We start from the raw sequence: 25,214 nt of genomic DNA on the forward strand, positions 1-25,214 counted from the left end.
GCTCCGGCAGTTGGTTGCCTGGCGCGGCCGTTACGACCGTTGCCCTAAGCCCCGCCCTCTCCCCATCTGCCCTATCCCGACTACTTCCTTGGGTGGGGGCGTGGCCATGGGGCGATGCTCTCTCAGGTGGAGGCCGCGCCCCGCCCCGCATTCACGAAGCTACGTCGCTTCCGGCGTGTGCGTCCGGCGTCCGCCCGCCGCGGGATGGCGGCTCTGAGGAGTTGGCTGTCGCGCAGCGTAACCTCGCTGTTCAGGTACCGCTGCAGCCACGTAGTGGGGCAGAACCAGAGGGAGGGACCGACGTGGATAGCGCTGAGGCACGGCCCACGGCGCTCGCTTTGCTTACATGCTTATCCCTCGTCGGCCGAGCCGCGCCGGGAGATGCCCGAGCGTCTCTCCCGGCTCGGGATGACTGAGGACCGTCCTGCCTCCGCCCCCTGGGTCAAGCCGGGCTTCCTTTCTTTTGAGTTCGTCCATTTTCTAGAAGCGAGCCTCCCAGACCCTAAGCTGCCTTCATGGGGCGTTTCCGCCTCCCGGCCAGCTCGCGTCGGCCCCTCTTAGTCCCTGAGGAGACTTGGAGAGGAGGCGGGACACGGCGTGGGGGAGCCAGGGGAGAGAAGGGAGCGTCTGAGGACGTCCTCCCAGAGGGCGGAAGGGGCCTGGGGAGCTGGCGCGGGCGTCCTCGGCGCGGGGCTTACTCCTCGCGCTGCAGGCTCCTGGGCGTTGGTAACGGGATCGTCAGACACACCTGGTACCCAGGCCAGGGGTGCAGAGCTAAATCCTGCCTGCAGGAGCGTTTATTGTAAAAAGCTTTTTTAAAATTTTTAAATTATTTATTTATATATATTTTTTTGAGACAGAGTTTCGCTCTTGTTACCCAGGCTGGAGTGCAATGGCGCGATCTCGGCTCACCGCAACCTCCGCCTCCTGGGTTCAGGCAATTCTCCTGCCTCAGCCTCCTGAGTAGCTGGGATTACAGGCACGCGCCACCATGCCCAGCTAATTTTTTTGTATTTTTAGTAGAGACGGGGTTTTACCATGTTGACCAGGATGGTCTCGATCTCTTGACCTCGTGATCCACCCGCCTCGGCCTCCCAAAGTGCTGGGATTACAGGCTTGAGCCACCGCGCCCGGCTGTAAAAAGCTTTAAGGCGACATTTTATTTTATTTTTTGAGTCAGGATCTGGCTCTCTCGCCCACGCTGGAGTGCTTGGCCAGATCGCAGCTCACTACAACCTCCGCCTCCCCGGTTCAAGCTTATTCTCCTCTCCTGTCTCAGCCTCCCGAGCAGTTGGGATTACAGGAGCTCCTCGCCATGCCCGGCTGGTTTTTGTAATTTTTAGTAGAGACGAGGTTTGACCATGTTGATCAGGCTGGTCTGGAACTCCTGACTTGAGATGATCCACCCGCCTCGGCCTCCCAAAGTTCTGGGATTACAGGCGTGAGCCATCGTGCCCAGCCTTTATTTTTATTTATTTATTTATTTTTTGCCAGCCATATTGCCCAGTCTGGTCTTGAACTCCAGAGCTCAAGTAATCCTCTTGTCTTGGTCTTTCAAGTGCTAGGATTACAGGCATGAGCCACCACGCCCTACCTGAGGCAACATTTTAAACTGAAGTGTTGTCTGTTGAAAATTTCAAAACCCCTCGCTGGTTTCCTGCTTGTGATGGTTGGCCTGGCTCCCCAGGCCGTCACGCCCCGCTGCCCGCCCCCCCTGCCCACTTGCACTGTGCCCTGTCATCGGGAAGGCTGTCCCACATCCTCATTTAGGTTCCTGCTTGGCCCGAGTTTGAGTTTTATAGCCCCTGCAAATAAATCCAAGAGCCTGTTACAGATTGGCAGCTGTGCCTTATGAAATATGACTTCTATTTCCAGGTACAGACAGTGTGTTCCTGTCGTGGCTAACTTTAAGAAGCGTTGTTTCTCAGAATTGATAAGGCCATGGCACAAAACGGTGGCAGTTGGCTTTGGAGTAACCCTGTGTGCGGTTCCTATGGCACAGGTAAAGTACTGCCCTGTGCAGTGTTTCTTATCTTAGTGTACCGTGTTCTCTTGAAGTCTCAAGTGGGCAGTGAAGCATCAGACAAGCTACCATTGTTTTTACCCAGTGCGCCTATCCCTTCCCCCACATGATGATATACTTTGTACGACACCAGGATCTTTTCACAGTTGAGCAGATGTATTAATATTCTCATTTTGATTGTCTCATTTGGTAGTGTTACATTTTTCTTTTTGGTACCACAAAGAAAAATTAGTACTGGGACAAAGGATCTCTCAGCAAAGCAGTTCTTTTTACTTCGTCCAGAAAGGGTACTCCTGTTTGCTAATGACAATAGATTGCTACTTCTTGCATGATGACTAGTAAGGGTACCCTTCCTCTAGTCCAGGAAGTAAAAATTGCGTTGCTAAACGATCCTTTGTCTTGGTGCTGATTTTTATTTGTGGCACCAAGCATCTATTTCCAACAGGTAGGAACAGCACATCAAATTGTATAAAGGGGATAGAGAGAAGTAAGAGGTAGGCTAGGCATGGTGGTCATGTCTGTAATCCCAGCACTTTGGGAGGCGGAGGAGGGTGGATAACGACGTCAGGAGATTAAGACCATCCTGGATAACATGGTGAAATCCCATCTCTACTAAAAGTACAAAAAATTAGCCGGGTATGGTGGCACACGCCTGTAGTCCCAGCTACTCGGGAGGCTGAGGCAGGAGAATCGCTTGAACCCGGGAGGCAGAGATTGCAATGAGCCGAGATCTTGCCACTGCACTCCAGCCTGGGTAACAGTAAGACTCTGTCTCAAAAAAAAAAAAAAAGAGAGAGAGAGAGAGAGAAATAAGAGGATATTACAGTCTGTCAACAAAATAGTCTTTAACAAAAATTTATTGAGCAACTTTTATGTGCCAGGTACTGAGAATGTAAGAATGAATAACAAAAAATTCTTGCTCTCACAAAATGCTTTGTGGAGATGAAAGAGGAGCAAATAAGTAAATATAAAATTATCAGCTGGTAATACATGGTAGGAAGAAAACAGGGCCAGGCACAGTGGCTGATGCCCAGTGCTTTAGGAGGCCGAGGTGGGAGGATGGCTTGAACCCAGGAGTTTGAGACCCAGCCTGGTCAACATAGGGAGACTTTGTCTCTTCAAAAAAAAAATTAGCCAGGTGTGGTGGCCCATACCTGTAATCCCAACTACTCAGGAGGCTAAGGCAGGAGGATGATTGCTTGAGCCCAGAAGTTTGAGGCTGCAGTGAGCTGTGATCTCACCACTGCTGTCTAGCCTGGGCACCAGGGCAAGATCCTTTCTCAAAAAAAAAAAAAAAAAAAAAGAGAAAACAAAACAAATAGGGTAAGTGAATAGGCAATACTGGGAGGGGGTTGTTTTGTTTTAGATAAAGGTAGTCAAGAAGAGCTGCTCTGAATGTAGAGTAGAGAAGTAGAGATCTGAATTCTGAAAAAGTAAGCCATTATACTGTCTGGTGGGGAGAAGAGCTTTCCAGGCAGAAGGAACTCAGAAGAGCAGAGACCTAAAAGCAGAAGTATGCCTCTTACGTTTGAGGAGCAAGGAGACTAATGTGGATGGAGTGGAATGGGAGAAACAGTAATGAAGCCAGAGAGTTAACTGATAATCAGATTGTGTGCTTTATAGTTTGTGGGCCATTGTAAGGCTTTTAGTTTTATTCTGAAAAAGAAGCCACAGGAATTTTTTTTTCTTTTTTTTTTTTGAGACAGAGTCTCTCACTCTGTTGTCAGGCTGCAGTGCAATGGCACAATCTTGGCTCACTCAACCTCTGCCTCCCGGGTTCAAACGATTCTCCTGCCTCAGCCTCCTGAGTAGCTGGGATTACAGGAATGTGCCACTATGTCTGGCTAAATTTGTATTTTTAGTAGAGATGGGGTTTCTCCATGTTCGTCAGGCTGGTCTTGAACTCCTGACCTCAGGTGATCCGCCCACCTCGGCCTTACAAAGTACTGGGATTACGGGCATGAGCCACCACACCTGGCCTAAATTTTTTAAAAGTTTTAAAAAGTTGCTGTGTGGAACTAGGAAGACTAATAGAAGGATCTTGCCATATATAGGCGTGAAATGATAGTGGCTTGGACCAGGCAAGCAGGAGAGGTGAGGGGAATTTAGCTGAACGTAGCCAGCAGGAGTTGCTGATGGATTGGATGTGGGATGTATTCTCTAGATTAGGGGTCCCCAACCCCTGGGCTAGTACTGGTCTGTGGCCTGTGAGGAAGCAGGCTGCACAGCAGGTGGTGAGTGGCAGGCAGGCGAGCATTACCGCCTGGGCTCCGCCTCTGGTCAGATCAGCAGTGGCATTAGATTCTCATAAGAGCATGAACCCTTTTGTGAACTATACATGCGAGGGACCTAGGTCGTGTGCTCCTTATGAGAATCTAATGCCTGATGATCTGAGGTGGAACAGTTTCACCTCATCCTCCCCCACCCAGTCCATGGAAAAATTGTCTTCTGCAAAACTGGTCCCTGGTGCCACAAAGGTTGAGGGCCACTGCTTTAGATTCCAAGATTTATTTATTTTTATTTATGTATTTTGAGGCGAAGTTGTGCTCTTATGGCCCAGGTTGGAGTGCAATAGCACAATCTCAGCTCACTGCAGCCTCTGCCACCTGGGTTCAAATGATTCTCCCGCCTCAGCCTCTGGAGTAGCGGGGATTATGGGTATGTGCCACCACATCTGACTAATTTTGTATTTTTAGTAGAGACGGGGTTTCTCCATGTTGGTCAGGCTGGTCTCAAACTCTCGACCTCAGGTGATTCACCTGCCTCAGCCCCCCAAAGTGCTGGGATTATAGGCGTGAGCCACTGTGCCTGGCCGATTCCAAGATTTTTTTAAAGACCTTAGCAACTGAATGCATGGAGTAGACATTTAGTAGGATGGAGGGGAGTGAGTTTTGAAAGGGGAAAAAAAAAATCAATTCAGTTTTGGAAATGTCATTTCCAAGATGTCTAAGAAACATCTAGGTAGAGCTGTCAATTAAGTAGTTGATTAAAAAAATGGCACTTTGGTTGGGTGCGGTGGATCATGCCTGAAATCCCAGCACTTTGGGAGGCCGAGGCAAGCGGATCATGAGGTTAGGAGATCAAGACCATGCTGGCTAACATGGTGAAACCCCATCTCTACTACTACTAATAATAATAAATAGCTGGGCATGGTGTACACCTGTAGTCCCAGCTACTTGGTAGGCTGAGGCAGGAGAATTACTTGAACCCAGGAGGCAGAGATTGCAGTGAGCCGAAATCACACCACTGTACTACAGCCTGGGTGCAGTGCGAGACACCATCTCAAAAAAAAAAAAAGGCCGGGCGCGGTGGCTCAAGCCTGTAATCCCAGCACTTTGGGAGGCCGAGGCGGGTGGATCACGAGGTCGAGAGATCGAGACCATCCTGGTCAACATGGTGGAACCCCATCTCTACTAAAAATGCAAAAAATTAGCTGGGCATAGTGGCTCGTGCTTTTATTCCCAGCTACTCAGGAGGCTGAGGCAGGAGAATTGCCTGAACCCAGGAGGCGGAGGTTGCGGTGAACCGAGATCGCGCCATTGCACTCCAGCCTGGGTAACAAGAGCGAAACTCCGCCTCAAAGAAAAAAAAAAAAAATGGCACTTCATTCGGGTGCAGTGGCTCACGCCTGTAATCCCAGCACTTTGGGAGGCCAAGGTGGGTGGATTGCCTGAGCTCAGGAGTTCAAGACCAGCCTGGGCAACACAGTGAAACCCTGTCTCTGTTTAGGAAAAAAAAAAAAAAAATACAAAAAATTAGCCAGGTGTGGCGGCATGCACCTGTAGTCCCACCTCCTTGGGAGGCTGAGGCAAGAGAATTGCTCGAACCTGGGAGGCAGAGGTTGCAGTGAGCCAAGATTGCACCACTGCACTCCAGCCTGGGCGACAGACAGAGCGAGACTCTGTCTCAAAAAAAAAAAGGGGGTGGGGTGGGGGGCGGCATTTCATTTTAAAAATTGTAGCTTAAATGGTTTATGGTAAGAACTAGGTAGGAAACCAGCAAGCTCCACTTCAGCAAAATATTCCTGCTACTGATGTGTGTGTTCATCACAAAAGCAAGATTAATTCCATGTATCACAGGTATTTTCAGCATCTTCTGAGGCTCACTCATGAGCCCTTGTCTTACTGTACTTCACTTCAGTTGTCATCCTTGCATGCTGATGAATCTATAGCCCTAAAACAACGCTCACTGGAATACCAGGCCATTTTCGGCCACAAATGGGACAACATTTTTTCATTCAAAAGATTTTTTTTTTAAGATTTGTCCATTCTCAGTTATTATATTACTTCCTAAGTCCCACTTACCTCAGTTCTGGGCCACATGACTGGGTCCTCTAGTCATTTAGTATAGCAATCCCACTTCCATTCTTTAAAACCCCTCAGTGGTCAGCTAGGCATGATGGCTCAGTCTTGTGATCCCAGTACTTTTGGAGGCTGAGCGGGAGGATCACCGTAGGCCAAGAGTTTGACACCAGCCTGGGCAACATAGCGAAACCTTCCCTCTACAAAAAACAGCCAGGTGTAGTGGCATGTGTCTGTAGTCCTAGCTACCTGGGAGGTGGGAGGATCATTTGAGCCCAGGAGTTCAAGGCTGCAGTCAGCTGGGATCACAACACTGCACTCCATCCTGAGTGACAGAATGAGAAATGAAAAACTTAGAATGGCTCTCCATGAGGTGTTCAGAACTAAAATCCAGCCAAGTCGCCCTGCACTCCAAAGCCCTGACGAGTCTCATCTGTCTTGTGCCATTGCTCCAACCAGTCTAGGTCCCTGGACATCCCCTGCAACAAATGAATTCTTTTCCTCATTGTTTCCTATTATCCAGGATGCCTGGCCATTCTGATTCTAGGAGTCTTTAAGTCTCACCTCTGTTTAAAACCCTTCCTTATTCCTGTCCAACAACTGTCTCCTTTCCTGCCACTTAATATTTTGTATTTTAATATTTTATGATAATCCTATGGCACTCTCCTGAGTCAGCAAAGCATAATGGGAAGGGTACAGACTTTGGGGTGAGATTTGGTTTGAGGTCTAGATGTGACTTTTTAGAAAAGTTACATAACTGTTCTGAGCTTCCATGTTGTTGCTTGTAGAAAAGAAGTGATAATAACTGGACTGTTGTGAGAAACAAGTGAAAACACATTATAAAATATAGTACATTATAAAGACTTATCAGAACATTAAGACAAAATTAGCTTCTTGTGAGCAGAGATGTCATTCTTCCCTTTGTACTTGATTGAATGAAATATAAAGTTCTTGATTTGTTCATATCAAAAATATTTATTGACTGATGCTTTCAACATGCAGTGATTCTGAGTGTTTGTACTCTGAATATCAAAAACAAGACAGAACATGGTGTATTTTTTTTTTTTTTTTTTTTTTTTTTTTGAGATGGAATTTCACTCGTCACCCAGGCTGGAGTGCAATAATGCGATCTTGGCTCACTGCAACCTCCACCTCCTGGGTTCAAGCAATTCTCCTGCCTCAGCCTCCCAAGTGGCTGGGATCACAGGCGCCTACCACCACGCCAGCTAATTTTTATATTTTTAGTAGAGATGAAGTTTCACCATGTTGGCCAGGCTGGTCTCAAACTCCTGACCTCAGGTTATCCTCTTGCCTCTGCCTCCCAAACTGCAGAGATTACAGGCATGAGCCACCACACCCAGCTGAGTGACTGATTTCTTTTTTGGTTCTGATACAAGAAGTGCTTCGCTGAGGAGGAAAAAGGCAGAGTCATGGATGATGTGTCATTACAGTTGCCAGTATTTAGTCAAGGTAGCCACAGGTGATGATTATATTGGTCTTTTCTTTTTTAAAAGAGCTGAGGTCAGGTCGGGCTCAGTGGCTTACGCCTGTAATCCCAGCACTTACGGACGCTGAGGTGGGTATATCACTTGAGATCAGGAGTTCAAGACCAGCCTGGGCAACATGGCAAAACCTCATCTCTACTAAATATACAAAAAAATTAGCGAAGTGTGGTGGCAGGTGCCTGTAATTCCAACCACTTGGGAGGCTGAAGCAAGAGAACTGCTTGAGCCTGGGAGGCAGAGGTTGCAATGAGTCAAGATTTAGCCACTGCATTCCAGCCTGGGCGACAGAGTGAGACTCTGTCTCAAAAAAAAATCAAATAAAATAGCTGAGGTCCCCCCATCAACACCCTACTGCTTCATTCTGCTCAGAATTGCCTTCCCTGTCCACTTAGACTCAGCTTAATCCTCATCAAATTTGTGAAGCCTTTTCTAAGCCATTATCACTCTAAGTAGAACCGATTGCTCCCTTCTGCATGCCCCCACTGTAGCTCATACGTACTCCTGCCACTGCTTCCATGATACATGATTGTGTTCATTTTTCTAGTTCTGTTAGCCCGTCATCTTCCTCTCTCTGCCTCTGCACCTGTGTTGGGGGGCAGAGAATGTCTTATTGAGACTTTGTGTCTCAAGTATCTAACACTGTTAATGAATTGTAATCTTATGAATCTGTTGGTTATAATCAATAGCGTGTGTGTGTGTGTGTGTGTGTGTGTGTGTGTGTGTGTGTGTTTTGAGAGTCTTGCTCCGTCGCCCATGCCGGAGTGCAGTGGTGTGATCTTGTCTCACTGCAACCTCCGCCTCCCGGGTTCAAGCAGTTCTCCTGCCTCAGCCTCCCAAGTAACTGGGATTACAGGCACACACCACTACCACTCGACTAATTTTTGTATTTTTTAGTATGGATGGGGTTTTGCCATGTTGGCTAGGCTGGTCTCAAACTCCTGACCTCAAGTGATCTGGCCCCCACCCTCGGCCTCCCAAATGCTGAGATTACAGGCGTGAGCCACCATGTCTAGCCCCATTTTATTTTATATAGAAAGAAATAATTTGCTTTTTGGAGCAGAGAATGAAAGTCAGTAGAAAATATACTCTGGAATTACTTCCCTATATTGCTTAAATTGCCTAAATAAGGCCTTAAAAAATGTAACTCCCACAGGGCGCGGTGGCTCACGCCTGTAATGCCAGCACTTCGGGAGGCCGAGGCGGGTGGATCACGAGGTCAAGAGATCGAGACAATCCTGGTCAGCATGGTGAAACCCCATCTCTACTAAAAATACAAAAAATTAGCTGGGTATGGTGGTGCATGCCTGCAATCCCAGCTACTCAGGAGGCTGAGGCAGGAGAATTGCCTGAACCCAGGAGGCGGAGGTTGCGATGAGCCGAGATCACGCCATTGCATTCCAGCCTGGGTAACAAGAGCAAAACTCCGTCTCAAAAAAAAAAAAAAAATGTAACTCCCACAAATATAGTGCAGTTTCAGCTTAAAGCACTAAGCAGCATGACGTTTTTTTTTTTTTTTAACTTGCCTGTTGGTGAAAAAGTTCTCAGTTTGAGCTCTAGAGGTCTAGTGACAATGTTTGTATCTTTCAGAAATCGGAGCCTCATTCCCTTAGTAATGAAGCATTGATGAGGAGGGCGGTGTCTTTGGTAACAGATAGCACCTCTACCTTTCTCTCTCAGACCACATATGCGTTGATTGAAGCTATTACTGACTATACTAAGGTATGTCTCCTCTTGTTAACTCTTGCTCTTCTAAACAATGGTTTAGCAAATAATGACTCAAAACCAAATTGTCTGATGCCCATGTTGGTATTTTATTGGAACACAGCCTGGCCTATTTATTTATGTATTGTCAATAACTGTTTTTGAGAGTTTGAGTAGTTTCAACAGAGGCTATAACAACCACAAAGCCTAAAATATTTACTGTCTGGCCCTTCACAAAGAAAGTTTGCTGACCCCTGATTTAAATCACTGGTTTTTAGACTTTTTCCAGGAACCTTTTTTTTTTTTTTTTTTTTTACAGAAAAGTCTTAAATATGGCAGCTTAGAATATAAAACAGGAGTCAAGCTGATGTGGTTCAGTTACAGATAAAGGGGTCCATGGTCTATCAACAGAGGCGTCTCTGTAAGGATTATTTAAAAACCACTGATCTAAACTAGTATGGGCCAGGCATGGTGGCTCACGTCTGTAATCCCAGCACTTTGCGGTGCCAAGGTGGGAGGATCACATGGGGCCAGGACTTCAAGACCAGCCCAGTCAACATAGTGAGCCCCGTCTCTACCAAAAAAAAATTTTTAACTTAGCCAGGCATGGTGTATTGTGTGCCTTTATTCCCACTTACTCCAGAGGCTGAGGTAGGAGATCACTTGGGTCCAGGAGTTTGAGGTACAGTGAACTCCGATCATGCCACTACACTTCAGTCTGGGTGATGTTGCACCCTGTTTGTAAAAAATAATTTTTTTTTTTTTTTTTTAGGCGGAGTTTCGCTCTTGTTACCCAGGCTGGAGTGCAATGGCGTGATCTCGGCTCACTGCAACCTCCGCCTCCTGGGTTCAGGCAATTCTCCTGCCTCGGCCTCCTGAGTAGCTGGGATTACAGGCACACACCACCATGCCCAGCTAATTTTTTGTATTTTTAGTAGAGATGGGATTTCACCATGTTGACCAGGATGATCTCGATCTCTCGACCTTGTGATCCACCTGCCTTGGCCTCCCAAAGTGCTGGGATTACAGGCTTGAGCCACCACGCCCGGCCAAAAAAATAACATTTTTAAAGAGTATATGGATGCTGGGCATAGTGGCTCACACCTGTATTCCCAGCACTTTGGGAGGCCAGGACGGGTGGATCACCTGAGGTCTGGAGTTTGAGACCAACCTAGCCAAACTGGTGAAACCCTGTCTCTACTAAAAATACAAAATTGGCCAGGTGTTGTGGCACGTGCATGTAATCCCAGCTACTTGTGAGGCTGACACAGGAGAATCACTTGAACCCAAGAGGTGGAGGCTACAGTGAGCCGAGATCGTGCCACTGCACTCCAGCCTGGGTGAGACAGAGACTCTGTCTTAAAAAAAAAAAAAAAAAAGAAAGTAGCGAATCAAAATTATTGAAGTCTCATTTTTTGCATTTATTTTACATATATTTTCTAGTAGCTGTTTTTCTGAGGCTTTAGAGTTTTCCCTTGCATTGTATTCTCTGTGTCTGAATTGTTGACAAGCTTTTAAAAACACAGAAGTTTACAGATAGAAATATTGATGTCCTGGCCGGGCGCGGTGGCTCAAGCCTATAATCCCAGCACTTTGGGAGGCCGAGGCGGGTGGATCACAAGGTCAAGAGATCGAGACCATCCTGGTCAACATGGTGAAACCCCGTCTCTACTAAAAATACAAAAAAAATAGCTGGGCATGGTGGTGCGTGCCTGTAATCCCAGCTACTCAGGAGGCTGAGGCAGGAGAATTGCCTGAACCCAGGAGGCGGAGGTTGCGGTGAGCCGAGATTGCGCCATTGCACTCCAGCCTGGGTAACAAGAGCGAAACTCCGTCTCAAAAAAAAAAAAAAAAAATATTGATGTCCTGGAGTGATAACTTTACTTCATAATAGTGCAGTTTTTTAGTGAGGCCGTAGTATGAAAGAGCCAGTTTGCTATAATGGGACTTAATTTCCTTCAGGTGGAAATCTCTCTATTCCTTCTAATATGTCTCACTTATTTTACTCAGACTTATTCTATATTTGCAGGCTGTTTATACCTTAGTTTCTCTTTACCGACAATATACAAGTTTACTTGGGAAAATGAATTCACAGGAGGAAGATGAAGTGTGGCAGGTGATCATAGGAGCCAGAGTTGAGGTAAGCAAAAAGTTATAGGCATTTCTGTGTTAGTGCACCTACCTCAGGTGGTATCTAAATTATTAAGTCGAATATAATCAGTGACTGTTCTTTAAATCTACTACTTTAAGTCCATTTAAATGGGCTATACATACTCATGCTGTATGAAGCACTTTGCTTGTTTTATATAGATGACTTCAAAACAACAAGAATACTTGAAGCTGGAAACCACTTGGATGACTGCAGTTGGTCTTTCAGAGATGGCAGCAGAAGCTGCATATCAAACTGGTAGGTTAAAGCTTTGTGTTGGTTTTATTTAACTAGGGAGGTGCCATTTGAGTTTTCATCTGGTTTTCTAAAATGAGGGCTTTATATTAGATGGTCTCTGTGGCTCTAACTTTGAGAAATTTTCTCCATTTTCTGTATATTAACCAACATTTTATTTCCACAATAGAAAAAATGAGCATATCCCTGCAGACCAGACCAGTAGAAGCTCGGTTGTCAGTATCTTCAAAATGAAAAATGATCAAACTATTACCATTGGAAAATTGGATTGCTTCTAAATAGTTTGAGCTTTTTTTTAGCAATACAATTTTTTAACAGTTAATCATAGAATTACACAGTTGGATGAGACCTGAGGTCATTAGTCTGTATGAATTAATCATAGAATTACACAGTTGGGGCCGGGCGCGGTGGCTCAAGCCTGTAATCCCAGCACTTTGGGAGGCCGAGGCGGGTGGATCACGAGGTTAAGAGGTCGAGACCATCCTGGTCAACATGGTGAAACCCCGTCTCTACTAAAAATACAAAAAATTAGCTGGGCATGGTGGCACGTGCCTGTAATCCCAGCTACTCGGAAGGCTGAGACAGGAGAATTGCCTGAACCCAGGAGGCGGAGGTCGCGGTGAGCCAAGATCGCGCCATTGCACTCCAGCCTGGGTAACAAGAGCAAAACTCCGTCGCCAAAAAAAAAAAAAAAAAAAAAAAAAAGAATTACACAGTTGGGTGAGACCTGAGATCATTAGTCTGTGTGAACCTTTTTGTACAGGTAGAGAAAATGAGACCTGGAATCATAGTGGCAAAACCAGGACAAATTATTATGTGTCTGTTTCAGGCTTTGTGGTAAGCATTTCATAGGCACTTTTTATATATGAAGAAACTAGAGGGCAGATAGTCCAAATAATGCACCTAAGATGACATGGTATGGTGAGTAAGCAGCCAAACTGAGATTAAGCTGAGTAGGTTTTTTGTTTTGTTTTGTTTTTTTTAATAGTGATGATGGGGTTTTACCATGTTGCCCAGGCTAATCTCAAACTCCTAGGCTCAAGCACTCTACCTGCCTTGGCCTCCCAAAATGCTGGGATTATAGGCGTGAGCCACCTAGCCAAGTGGGTCGAATTCTGAAGCCTTTCCTTCTCCTAGCAGCCAGTGCCCCAAGGTGCCCATCATAGAACATCTTATCTGATTGGTTCCAAACTAGGTATGCTCACAGAATTTTTTTTTTTTTTTTTTTTTTTTGAGACGGAATTTCACTCTTGGCACTCAGGGTGCATGCAGTGGCACGTTCTCAGCTCACTGCAACTTCTGTCTCTCTGGTTCAAGCAGTTCTCCTGCCTCAGCTTCCCAGTCGCAAGCATGCACCACCATGCCTGGCTAATTTTTGTATTTTTAGTAGATACATGGTTTTGCCATGTTGGCCAGGCTGGTCTCACTAAACTCCTCACCTTAGGTAATACACCGATCTCAGGTAATGCACCCACCTTGGCCTCCCAAAGTGCTGGGATTATAGGCATGAGCCACCACACTGTTTGAGCCAGCTCACAGAACTTATATCCTAGTACTAGCTCTTATTAAGAAACTGGTGGCCAAGGTAGTGGCTTATGCCTGTGATCCCAGCACTTTGGGAAGCCGAGGTGGGCTGATCACTTGAGGTCAGGAGTTCAAGACTAGCCTGGCCAATATGGCAAAGCCCAGTCCCTACTAAAAATACAAAAATTGGCCGGGCGCAGTGGCTCAAGCCTGTAATCCCAGCACTTTGGGAGGCCGAGGCGGGTGGATCACGAGGTCGAGAGATCGAGACCATTCTGGTCAACATGGTGAAACCCCGTCTCTACTAAAAATACAAAAAATTAGCTGGGCATGGTGGCACGTGCCTGTAATCCCAGCTACTCAGGAGGCTGAGGCAGGAGAATTGCCTGAACCCAGGAGGCAGAGGTTGCGGTGAGCCGAGATCGCGCCATTGCACTCCAGCCTGGGTAACAAGCGCGAAACTCCGTCTCAAAAAAAAAAAAAAAAATTAGTGGGGTGTAGTGGCACACACCTGTGCAGGAGAATCGCTTGAATCCAGGAGGTGGAGGCTGCAGTGAGCAGAGATGGCGCCACTGCACTCAAGCCTTGGTGACAGAATGAGACTCTGTCTCAAGAAAAAAAAAAAAGAAAAAAGCTGATAGGGGTCGGCCACAGGGGCTTACGCCTGTCTTTGGGAGGCTGAGGTGGGCAGATTGATGGAGCCTGACACGTGCCTCTAGTCCCAGCTACTCTGGAGGCTGAGGGGTGGGAGGATTGCTTGAGCCCAGGAGTTCAAGGCTGCAGTGAGCTATGATCATGCCTCTGCACTCCATCCTGGGCAAAAGAGTGAGACCCTTTCTCTTAAAAAAAAAAAAAAAATACAATTTGGCCGGGCGCGGTGGCTCAAGCCTATAATTCCAGCACTTTGGGAGGCCGAGGCGGGTGGATCACGAGGTCAAGAGATCGAGACCATCCTGGTCAACATGGTGAAACCCCGTCTCTACTAAAAATACAAAAACTAGCTGGGCATGGTGGTGCGTGCCTATAATCCCAGCTACTCAGGAGGCTGAGGCAGGAGAATTGCCTGAACCCAGGAGGCAGAGGTTGCGGTGAGCCGAGATCGCGCCATTGCACTCCAGCCTGGGCAATAAGAGTGAGACTCCACCTCAAAAAAAAAAAAAACGAAGTTATATTAAAACATACTCTTGTTTTCTGTTGTCAGGATTAGCAGACTGTGGTCTCAAGCATCAAATCTTAATGATATAAAGGGCTGGGTATGGTGGCTTGTGCCTGTAATCCCAGTTACTTACTTGGGAGGCTGAGGCAGGAGGATCACTTGAGCCTGGAAGGCAGAGGTTGCAGTGAGGTGAGATCACATCACACCATTGTACTCCAGCCTGGGCAACAGAGTGAGACCCTATCTCAAAAAAACAAAGGATTAGGCTGGGCGCGGTGGCTCAAGCCTGTAATCCCAGCACTTTGGGAGGCCGAGGCGGGTGGATCACGAGGTCAAGAGATCGAGACTATCTTGGTCAACATGATGAAACCCTGTCTCTACTAAAAATACAAAAAATTAGCTGGGCATGGTGGCGCGTGCCTGTAATCCCGGCTACTCAGGAGGCTGAGGCAGGAGAATTGCCTGAACCTAGGAGGCGGAGGTTGCGGTAAGCCGAGATCGTGCCATTGCACTCCAGCCTGGGTAACAAGAGTGAAACTCCATCTCAAAAAATAAAAAAGGGTAAATGTCCCATCATCATACTGAAAAAACAAAAAATATATATATATATTTTTTACTTTAAGAGACACGGTCTCAGCTGGGCACGGTGGCTCAAGCCTGTAATCCCAGCATTTTGGGAGGCCGAGGCAGGTGGATCACGAGGTCAAGAGATCGAGACCATCCTGGTCAACAGGGTGAAACCCCGTCTCTACTAAAAATACAAAAAATTAGCTGGGCATGGTAGCACGTGCCTGTAATCCCAGCTACTCAGGAGGCTGAGGCAGGAGAATTGCTTGAACCCAGGAGGCGGAGGTTGCGGTGAGCCGAGATGGCGCCATTGCACTCCAGCCTGGGTAACAAGAGTGAAACTCCGTCTCAAAGAAAAAGAAAAAAAGAGAGAGACAGGGTCTATCTTGCCGAGGCTGGAGTGAAGTGGGTATTCACAGGTGCGATCCCACTACTGATCAGTACAGGAGTTTTGACCTGCTCCATTTCCGACCTGGGCTGGTGGGCTGGTTCACCCCTCCTTAGGCAACCTGGTGGTCCCCTGCTCCTGGGAGATTAACGTATTGATGCCGAACTTAGTGCAGACACCCAACTGGCATAGCACACTACAGGCCAGAACTCCTGGGCTCAAGTGATCCTCCAGCTTCAGACTCCCAAGTAGCTGGGACTACAGGCACATGCCACCACACCTGGCTTTTTTTTTGGAAACAGAGTGTCACTCTGTCCCCCTCACTGCAACTTCCACCTCCCTGGTTCAAGCAATTCTCTTTCTTGCCTCAGCCTCCTAAGCAGCTGACATTACAGGCGCCTGCCACCATACCTGGATAATTTTTGTATTTTTAGTAGAGATGGGGTTTCACCATGTTGGCCAGGCTAGTCTGGAACTCCTAATCTCAAGTGATCTGCCTGCCTCGGCCTCCCAAAGTGCTGGGACTACAGACGTGAGCCACCACGCTTGGCCCAGAAAAAGAATTATTAGTGATCCCGAGGGATCGGAGATTCAGAACAAAGAATGAAACAACGGAAGTGTGGAAACAACAGAAGCATTATAGTCGTGCCACACAAAAATGGCAGTGGATTCTCAGGTGCAGTGAACAGGAGGATGTGCTTACATCTAGAAGGAGAAAAGAGGGAGAGGATATGTAAGCATCATCTGAAAAAAAGTAGACATTTTCCTAGAACTCATCGAAAGGGGTAACAAAGTTGTAACAGGATTTTTGTTTTTTTGAGACAAGGTCTTAACTGTGTCACCAGGCTGGAATAAAATGGCACAGTCACGGCTCACTGCTTACTACAGCCTCAACCTGTGGGCTCAAGCAGTCCTACCACCTCAGCCTCCCAAGTACCTGGGATTACAGGTGTACTTTGTGTTTTTGGTAGAGAGTATGTTTTGCCGTGTTGCCCAGGGCTGGTCTTGAACTCCTGAGCTCAAGTGATCCATCTGCCTTGGCCTCTAAAACTGCTGGGATTACAGACATGAGACACTGTGCATGGCCTTATTTATTTTATTTTATTTTTTTGAGATGGAGTCTCACTCTGTCATCCAGGCTGGAGTGCCATTGGCACAGTCTCAGATCACTGCAACCTCTGCCTTTCCCAGATTCAAGCGATTCTCCTGCATCAGCCTCCTGAGTAGCTGGAACTACAGTCGTGTGCCACCACGCCTGGCTAATTTTTTGCATTTTTAGTAGAAACAGGGTTTCACCTTGTCTTGATCTCCTGACCTTGGTCTTGATCTCCTGACCTTGTGACTCACCTGGCTCGTCCTCTCAAAGTGCTGAGATTACAGGCTTGGCCACCATGCCCAGCTAATTTCACTTTTTTAACAAAAATTCTGGTCCAGGTGTAGTGACTCATACCTGTAATCCCAGCACTTTGGGCGTGGGATTAGTTGAACTCAGGAGTTTGAGACCAGCCTTAACATGGTGAAACCCGGTCTCTATAAAAAAAATTAGCCAGGCATGATGGTGGGCATCTGTAGTCCCAGCTACTCCGGAGGCTGAGGTGAGAGGATCACTTGGGCCCTGGAGGTCAAGGCTTCGGTGAGCCATGATTGGGCTACTGCACTATAGCCTGGTTGACAAAGCAAGACCCTGTCTTATAAACAAAATAAACAATAAACATTAACAGCATAACAAAAAGATTCAGAACAAAATCCCAAAAACTAGGAAAAAAAGAGATTACTTACAAAGGAAGTAGAATCAAACATCAGGCATCTTCTCAGCAACACTAGAGGTGACAATAAATCAATAACCCAGCATTTTTATATACAGCCAACTACCATCAAAATGTGAGAATAAAAGATACCTTCTGACATAGACTCAAAGTACCACCTGCATACACTTTTTGGAAGAACTATGAAGAAGGAAAAATGAGTTTTGAAAGAAGTTACTGAGATTTTTTTCCAGAAGTTCTGAGTGTAAAACAGGTTTTTAAATTAAATTTGGGAAAGTGAAACATGCTAAGCACATTGACAACATTAGACGTTGTTAAACACTGCAAAGAGAATTAGTGGGAGGAAACTTGATAGATCCAATTGAGGCAGGAAAGGTTTAAAGAAATAAAACCTGTTAATTAGAAAATACAAAATTGGGCCGGGCGCGGTGGCTCAAGCCTGTAATCCCAGCACTTTGGGAGGCCGAGGCAGGTGGATCATGAGGTCAAGAGATCGAGACCATCCTGGTCAACATGGTGAAACCCCGTCTCTACTAAAAATACAAAAAGTTAGCTGGGCATGGTGGTGCGTGCCTGTAATCCCAGCTACTCAGGAGGCTGAGACAGGAGAATTGCCTGAACCCAGGAGGCAGAGGTTGCGGTGAACCGAGATCGCACCATTGCACTCCAGCCTGGGTAACAAGAGCGAAACTCCGTCTCAAAAAAAAAAAAAAGAAAATACAAAATTGGGCTGGGCTCGGTGGCTCACCTCTGTAATCCCAGCATTTTGGGAGATCACGGCAGGCAGATCACCTTAGGTCAGGAGTTCGAGACCAGCCTGGCTAACATGTCGAAACCCCATCTCTAATTTAAAAAAAAAAAAGAAAATACAAAATTATAGGAATAATTTCAAACATCAGTGATTGCAATAATACACTTATTAAATGATACTTTTATATTGTATTCCAAAAAAATCTAGCTAAAATTAGCTAAATCAGAGGAAAGATTCAAGATAAAAAGCAATAAATAGGACAGAGAGCCCAGGCACGGTGGCTCACACCTGTAATCCAAGCACTTTGGGAGGTCAAGGAGAGTGGATCACGAGGTCAAGAGATCAAGACCATCCTGGTCAACATGGTGAAACCGTGTCTCTACTAAAAATATAAAAATTAGCTGGGCATGGTGGCACATGAGGTCAAGAGATTGAGACCATCCTGGTCAATATGGTGAAACCCCGTCTCTACTAAAAATATAAAAATTAGCCGGGCATGGTGGCACACGACTCAGGAGGCTGAGGCAGGAGAATTGCTTGAACCCAGGAGGCAGAGGTTGCAGTGAGTGAAGATCACGCCATTGCACTCCAGCCTGGGTAACAAAAGCAAAACTCCATCTCAAAAAAAAAAAAAAAAAAATACAGAATTACCTGGGCATGGTGGTGCATTCCTGTAATCCCAGCTACTTGGGAGGCTGAGGCTGAACCCGGGAGGCAGAGGTTGCCATGTGCCGAGATTGCACCATTGCACTCCAGCCTGAGCAACTCTGTCTCAAAAAAAAAAAGGACAGAACAATTCATTAAGACATTATCAATCATGAAACATGTACATAAGGCAAAAATTGACAGAATTACAAGGAGATCTCAGAGATATGTGTAAAACTCAATTTTCTGAGCACCCTTGTAGGTCAGGAAGACCAAAAAAAATTAAAGCTGTTAAGGAATAGAACAGAATTTGTTTTGGACACAGGGTCTTGCTCCGTTGACCAGGCTGGAGTGTTAATGGCATGATCACAGCTCATTGTAGCTTCAACCTGGGCTCAAGCCATCTTCCCATTTCAGCCACCCATGTAGCTGGGAGGCCAGGCACATGCACCAGGCTCAACTAATTTTTTTTCTTTTAAGAGGTGGGGTCTTGTTATGTTGCCTAGGCTCATTTTGAACTCCTGGGCTCAACTGATCCTCTCGCCTTGGCCTCCCAAAGTGCTAGGATTACAGGCTTGAGCTGAGCCACTGTGTCCAGCTCAGACTGATTGTTATTTTGGAGACGGGGTCCCACTCCGTCGCCCAGGTTGGAGTACAGTGGCTTGATCTTGGCTCACTGTAACTTCTACCTCCCAGGCTCAATCCGTCCTCCTGTCTCAGCCTCCTGAGTAGCTGGGACCACAGGCACTTGCCACCACACCCGACTAATTTTTTGTATTTTTTAGTAGAGATGGGCTTTCACCGTGTTGCCCAGGCTAGTCTTGAACTCTTGCGGTCAGGTGATGCAACTGTCTCAGCTCCCAAAGTGCTGGGATTATAGGCATGAGCCACCATGCCTGTCTGTGATTATTGTTGTTATTAAACAAAGGAAAATCAGATGTGTGTGTGTGAGAGAGACAGGGTCCATGCTGGAGTGCAGCGGTGCAATCAGAGATCATAGCTTACTGTGGCCTCGGCCTCCTGGGCTCGAGTAGAGGACCTCCTCCCTACCTCAGCCTCCCAGTCACTGGGATAATAGGGTCACACCACCATGCCCCGGCTAATTTTTGTATTTTTAGTAGAGACAGAGTTTAGCTAAGTTTCTCAGGCTGATTTTGCAGTGATTTTTAAACAATATAAAACTTTTCCCCCTCCCCTCTAAAACTACATATTCTTCTAAGACACAGTTAATTTTGTACCAGGTGACAAAAAGACAACAAAATCACTTAAAAAGTTGATATATCACATTCACCAACCTTCACCTCACCACTAAAAACAAAATTCCTTATGTCTGCAAAGTTTAAACACATGCTTTTTTTTTTTTAAGATGGGGTTTCACCATGATGGCCAGGCTGGTCTTGAACTCCTGACCTCAGGTGATTCACCCACCTCAGTCTCCCAAAGTGCTAGGATTACAGTCGTGAGCCACCGCGCCTGGCTAAAGACATGCTTCTTAAAAAACTACAGGCTAGCCGGGCGCGGTGGCTCAAGCCTGTAATCCCAGCACTTTGGGAGGCCGAGGCGGGTGGATCACGAGGTTGAAAGATCGAGACCATCCTGGTCAACATGGTGAAACCCCGTCTCTACTAAAAATACAATAAAACTAGCTGGGCGTGGTGGCACATGCCTGTAATCCCAGCTACTTAGGAGGCTGAGGCAGGAGAATTGCCTGAGCCCAGGAGGCGGAGGTTGCGGTGAGCCGAGATCGCGCCATTGCACTCCAGCCTGGGTAACAAGAGCGAAACTCCGTCTCAAAAAAAAAAAAACTACAGGCTAAAGAAATGTAAATGGAAATCTAAAAATATTTAGAACTGTGATGACAAGCACAGTATATAGCAGAACTGGGAGGCTGCAGCCAAAATTAGTGCTTAAAGGGAGTTTTACGCCACATGTCGTTAATATGAACACCATGAATGACAGGTAATGTTTACTGTAACAAAGTACTGAAAATAAGCAAATTAAACTTTTTCAACTTCGTAAGTTACCAGAAAGGCAAAATGAGAATAGTGGAACAGAAAAAAAGTATTGGAAGTTATATAGGAATAATCACAAAGGCAAAATCTTCCTTGAAAAGACTAAAAAATGAGGCAAGGATTTAAGTATGATTTTTTAGAGAGTGCAAAAGTAACATCAGAAAGAATCATTACAGATATAGTTTTTTTAATTATATGAGAATATTATCATCTTTATGCCAGTCTCAAGGAGTAGAGAATGTGTATGAGAGCTGGGCGCGGTGGCTCACGACTGTAATCCTAGCACTTTGGGAGGCCGAGGCGGGTGGATCACGAGGTCAAGAGATCGAGACCGTCCTGGCCAACATGGTGAAACCCCATCTCTAAAAAAAAAAAAATGAATGTGTATAAGACTAGGTTGGGCACAGTGGCTCACACCTGTAATCCCAGCACTTGGGAGGCTGAGGCAGGAGGATCACTTGGGCTCAGGAGTTCGAGACCAGCCTAGGCACCTATTTCTATATAAAAAAAAGAAAAAGCCAAGTATGGTAGTATGCACCTGTGTTCCCATCTACTTGAGAAGCCAAGATGGGAGGATCACTTAAGAGCCAGGAGTTCAGGGCTGCAATGGGCATGATTGTGCCACTGTACTCCAGCCTGGACAAGAGAGAGAACCTATCTCAAAACAAACAAAAAGCCTGTAATCCCAGCACTTTTGGAGGCTGAGGCGGGGAATCGCTTGAGGTCAGAAGTTTAAGACCAGCCAGGTCAACATAGTGAAACCCTGTCTCTACTGAAAGTACAAAAATTAGCTGGGCATGGTGGTGGGTACCTGTAATCCCAGCTGCTCGGGAGGCTGAGGCCGGAGAATCACTTGAACCTGGGAGGCCAAGGGTAAAGTGAGCCAAGATCACACCACTGCACTCCAGCCTAGGCAACAGAGAGAAACTGCATCCCCAGAAACAAAACAAAAGATCAGTAACTATAAAAGTAGAAATGTTATTCAAAGATTTTGATGTCCCCAAAATGGACACCAGGCCTAGGATGTTTTGTGGAAGAGTTTTATCAAATATTCGAAAACCGCTGGGCGCGGTGGCTCAAGCCTGTAATCCCAGCACTTTGGGAGGCCAGGGCGGGTGGATCACGAGGTTAAGAGATGGAGACCATCCTGGTCAACATGGTGAAACCCCGTCTCAACTAAAAATACAAAAAATTAGCTGGGCAGGGTGGCGCGTGCCTGTAGTCCCAGCTACTCAGGAGGCTGAGGCAGGAGAATTGCTTGAACCCAGGAGGCGGAGGTTGCGGTGAGCCAAGATGGCGCCATTGCACTCCAGCCTGGGTAACAAGAGTGAAACTCTGACTCAAAAAAAAGAAAAAAAAAATCTAAAACCATAATACCTATGTTACTGTAAGTGTACCAGTGCATAGAAAGTAATGCCAAGCTACCACTATATGATGCCTGCATAGCCCTGATCTCAGACTGGCCTGGGGCAGCACCAAAACAGGCTATAGTTCAGTATCACTTCAAAATGTAGCTGTAAATCAAATGTAGCCCTTTACCCTCAAAACAGAATGATAGTTCAACATTGTAAAAAAACAAAACAAAACAAAAAAAACTATGTAATTCACTACTGAGATCATCTATCCATAGATTAAAGGAGAAAAACCACTTATTTATGTCAATTACCAGGCCTGGTGGCTCATGCTTATAGTCTCAGCACTTTGGGAGGCTGAGGCGGGTGCATCATCTGAGGTCAGGAGATTGAGACAATCCTGGCCAACATGGTGAAACCCCATCTCTACTAAAATACAAAAAATTATCCAGGCATGGTGGCGCAAGTGTGTAGTCCCAGCTACTTGGGAGGCGGAGGCAGGAGACTTGTTTAAACCATGGAGGTGGAGGTTGCAGTGAGCCAAGATCATGCCACTGCACTCCAGCCTGGTGACAGAGTGAGACTCGTCTCAAAAAAAAAAAAAAAAAAAAAAAAACCTTCAATAAAATGTAGTAGCCATTTAAGATTTGAATGTAAATACAATTATGAATAGAATTTTCTTAATGAAATAAAGGTTAAGTAATCCCACTTAATTGTGAACTATCAAGTGTGTTCATCAAGGTCAGAAGACGAGGACGGCTGCATTCTCTACCCGTCAGCATTGTGCTGAAGGTTCTTGTTAGTGCAGTGAGAACAGATTAAAATGTTCTATAGGTGAATTGATAAAATATACATACCTAGGTGATGAAATATAGTAGCAGCAAGTAAAATGATAGAGCTCAAAACAAATTTTCAAGTGAAAAGAAAAAATTATAAAACATGTTTAATCTCTTTTATGCCGTTATGTAAATTTATAGTAACAATTTTTTTTTTTTTTTTTTTTTTTTTTTTTAAATAAAAAGACGAGGTTTCACCACGTTGGTCAGGCTGGTCTTGAATTCCCAGCCTCAGGTGATCCGCCTGCAAAGTGCTTGGATTACAGGCGGGAGCCACCACACCCAGCAACAAAATATTTTTCTATGCATTCCGTATGTGTGTGGTCACATTTTGAAAGATGAGAATACCCCAAAATCCCAAGGGGTTACCTCCAAAGATTAGGTAGGGTGATAAAAGGGATCTTTGACAATTTTATTCGGGATCTGTCAAAAAGAAATGGATGATGTGTAGTTTAAAAATTAGCTATGGCCGGGCGCGGTGGCTCAAACCTGTAATCCCAGCACTTTGGGAGGCCGAGGTGGGTGGATCACAAGGTCGAGAGATCGAGACCAACCTGGTCAACATGGTGAAACCCCGTCTCTACTAAAAAAAAAAATACAAAAAAACTAGCTGGGCATGGTGGCGTATGCCTATAATCCCAGCTACTCAGGAGGCTGAGGCAGGAGAATTGCCTGAACCCGGGAGGCAGAGGTTGCGGTGAGCCGAGATCGCGCCATTGCACTTCAGCCTGGGTAACAAGAGCGAAACTCCGCCGGGCACGGTGGCTCAAGCCTGTAATCCCAGCACTTTGGGAGGCTGAGGCGGGTGGATCACAAGGTTGAGAGATCGAGACCGTCCTGATCAACATGGTGAAACCCCGTCTCTACTAAAAATACAAAAAAATTAGCTGGGCATGGTGGCACGTGCCTGTAATCCCAGCTACTCAGGAGGCTGAGGCAGGAGAATTGCCTGAACCCAGGAGGCAGAGGTTGCGGTGAGCCGAGATTGCGCCATTGCACTCCAGCCTGGGTAACAAGAGTGAAACTCCATCTAAAAAAAAAAAAAAAAAAAAAATTAGCTATATAGGCCGGGCACAGTGGCTCAAGCCTGTAATCCCAGCACTTTGGGAGGCCGAGGCAGGCAGATCACCAGATCAAGAGATCGAGACCATTCTGGTCAACATGGTGAAACCCCGTCTCTACTAAAAATACAAAAAATTAGCTGGGCATGGTGGTGCGTGCCTGTAATCCCAGCTACTCAGGAGGCTGAGGCAGGAGAATTGCCTGAACCCAGGAGGCGGAGGTTGCGGTGAGCCGAGATCGCGCCATTGCACTCCAGCCTGGGTAACAAGAGTGAAACTCCGTCTAAAAAAAAAAAAAAAAAAAAAAAAAAAAAAAAAAAAAAAAAAAAAATTAGCTATACAGTTCTGTCATACACTGATCATAACCAAAAAAAAAAAAAATTAGCTATAAAGATTGTGAGAGTTGCATTTAATAATTGTGATGTTAGCCACTGGTAGCTGAAGAAAAATGCTGTTTTTGACTGTTGGTTAAATGCAGACCTGAACACAGAGGTAGAAAATTCTCTGCAGAGAGAAGGCTGGTAGGTCAAGGAAAGTGACCCCAGGAAGGCTTCACATGACAGCCATAGCACCCCCAGGCCAACATCCACATGTGCCTTCTGCCCTGCTCAGCTACTCAACCCGATTGTCCCATCTTTTGCAGGCGCAGATCAGGCCTCTATAACCGCCAGGAATCACATTCAGTTGGTGAAACTGCAGGTGCAGGAGGTGCGCCAGCTCTCCCAGAAAGCAGAAACCAAGTTGGCAGAAGCACAAATAAAAGAGCTCCGTCAGAAAATGCAGGAGGAAGGGGACGAGCAGGCGGAGACAGAGCAGGAAGCCTACCTGCGTGAGGATTGAGGCCTGAGCCTACTGCCCTGTCTCCCCACTCAGTGGAGAAAGCAGGGGCAGACGCCATCCTGCCCAGAGTTGGCATGACTGTCTGCACTGAGAAGAGGCAGCAGGTCCGGCTCTGGCCAATCAGGCAGAATGCCTTTGTGAGCCGTCAGTGCTCCTCCTGTGGTCTCAGGCTTGCACTGGACCTCTTGGGCACCGCACCCTCTTTAACATTTCATCCCACTCTTCAGCTGCTCTCTTACCCACCCATCTTTTTACCTCACACCCAAAGCATTTTGCCAACCTGGGTTAGATAGAGGAATCCTTTTTGTCATGCCCTTTAAGTTCAGTAGCTATTTAACCTGTTTTTATTGTGAAAATGATTTAGTGTTTGTTCCTCTGTTGG

At 46.2% G+C, this 25,214-nt stretch overlaps 1 protein-coding gene across 1 annotated transcript; it reads left to right on the forward strand.

Moving 5' to 3' along the window:
- The first annotated feature begins 31 nt into the window (after positions 1-31).
- On the forward strand, positions 32-25,188 carry DIABLO (diablo IAP-binding mitochondrial protein). The gene is made up of 6 exons (XM_010342777.3): positions 32-254; positions 1,876-2,002; positions 9,417-9,548; positions 11,560-11,670; positions 11,841-11,937; positions 24,636-25,188. The coding sequence occupies exons 1-6, from the start codon at positions 115-117 to the stop codon at positions 24,830-24,832; spliced, it is 804 nt and encodes a 267-aa protein (XP_010341079.2). The 5' UTR covers positions 32-114; the 3' UTR covers positions 24,833-25,188.
- Positions 25,189-25,214: the final 26 nt, after the last annotated feature.

Source organism: Saimiri boliviensis, chromosome 7 (genome assembly GCF_048565385.1).
Source record: "Saimiri boliviensis isolate mSaiBol1 chromosome 7, mSaiBol1.pri, whole genome shotgun sequence".
Taxonomy (NCBI): domain Eukaryota; kingdom Metazoa; phylum Chordata; class Mammalia; order Primates; family Cebidae; genus Saimiri; species Saimiri boliviensis.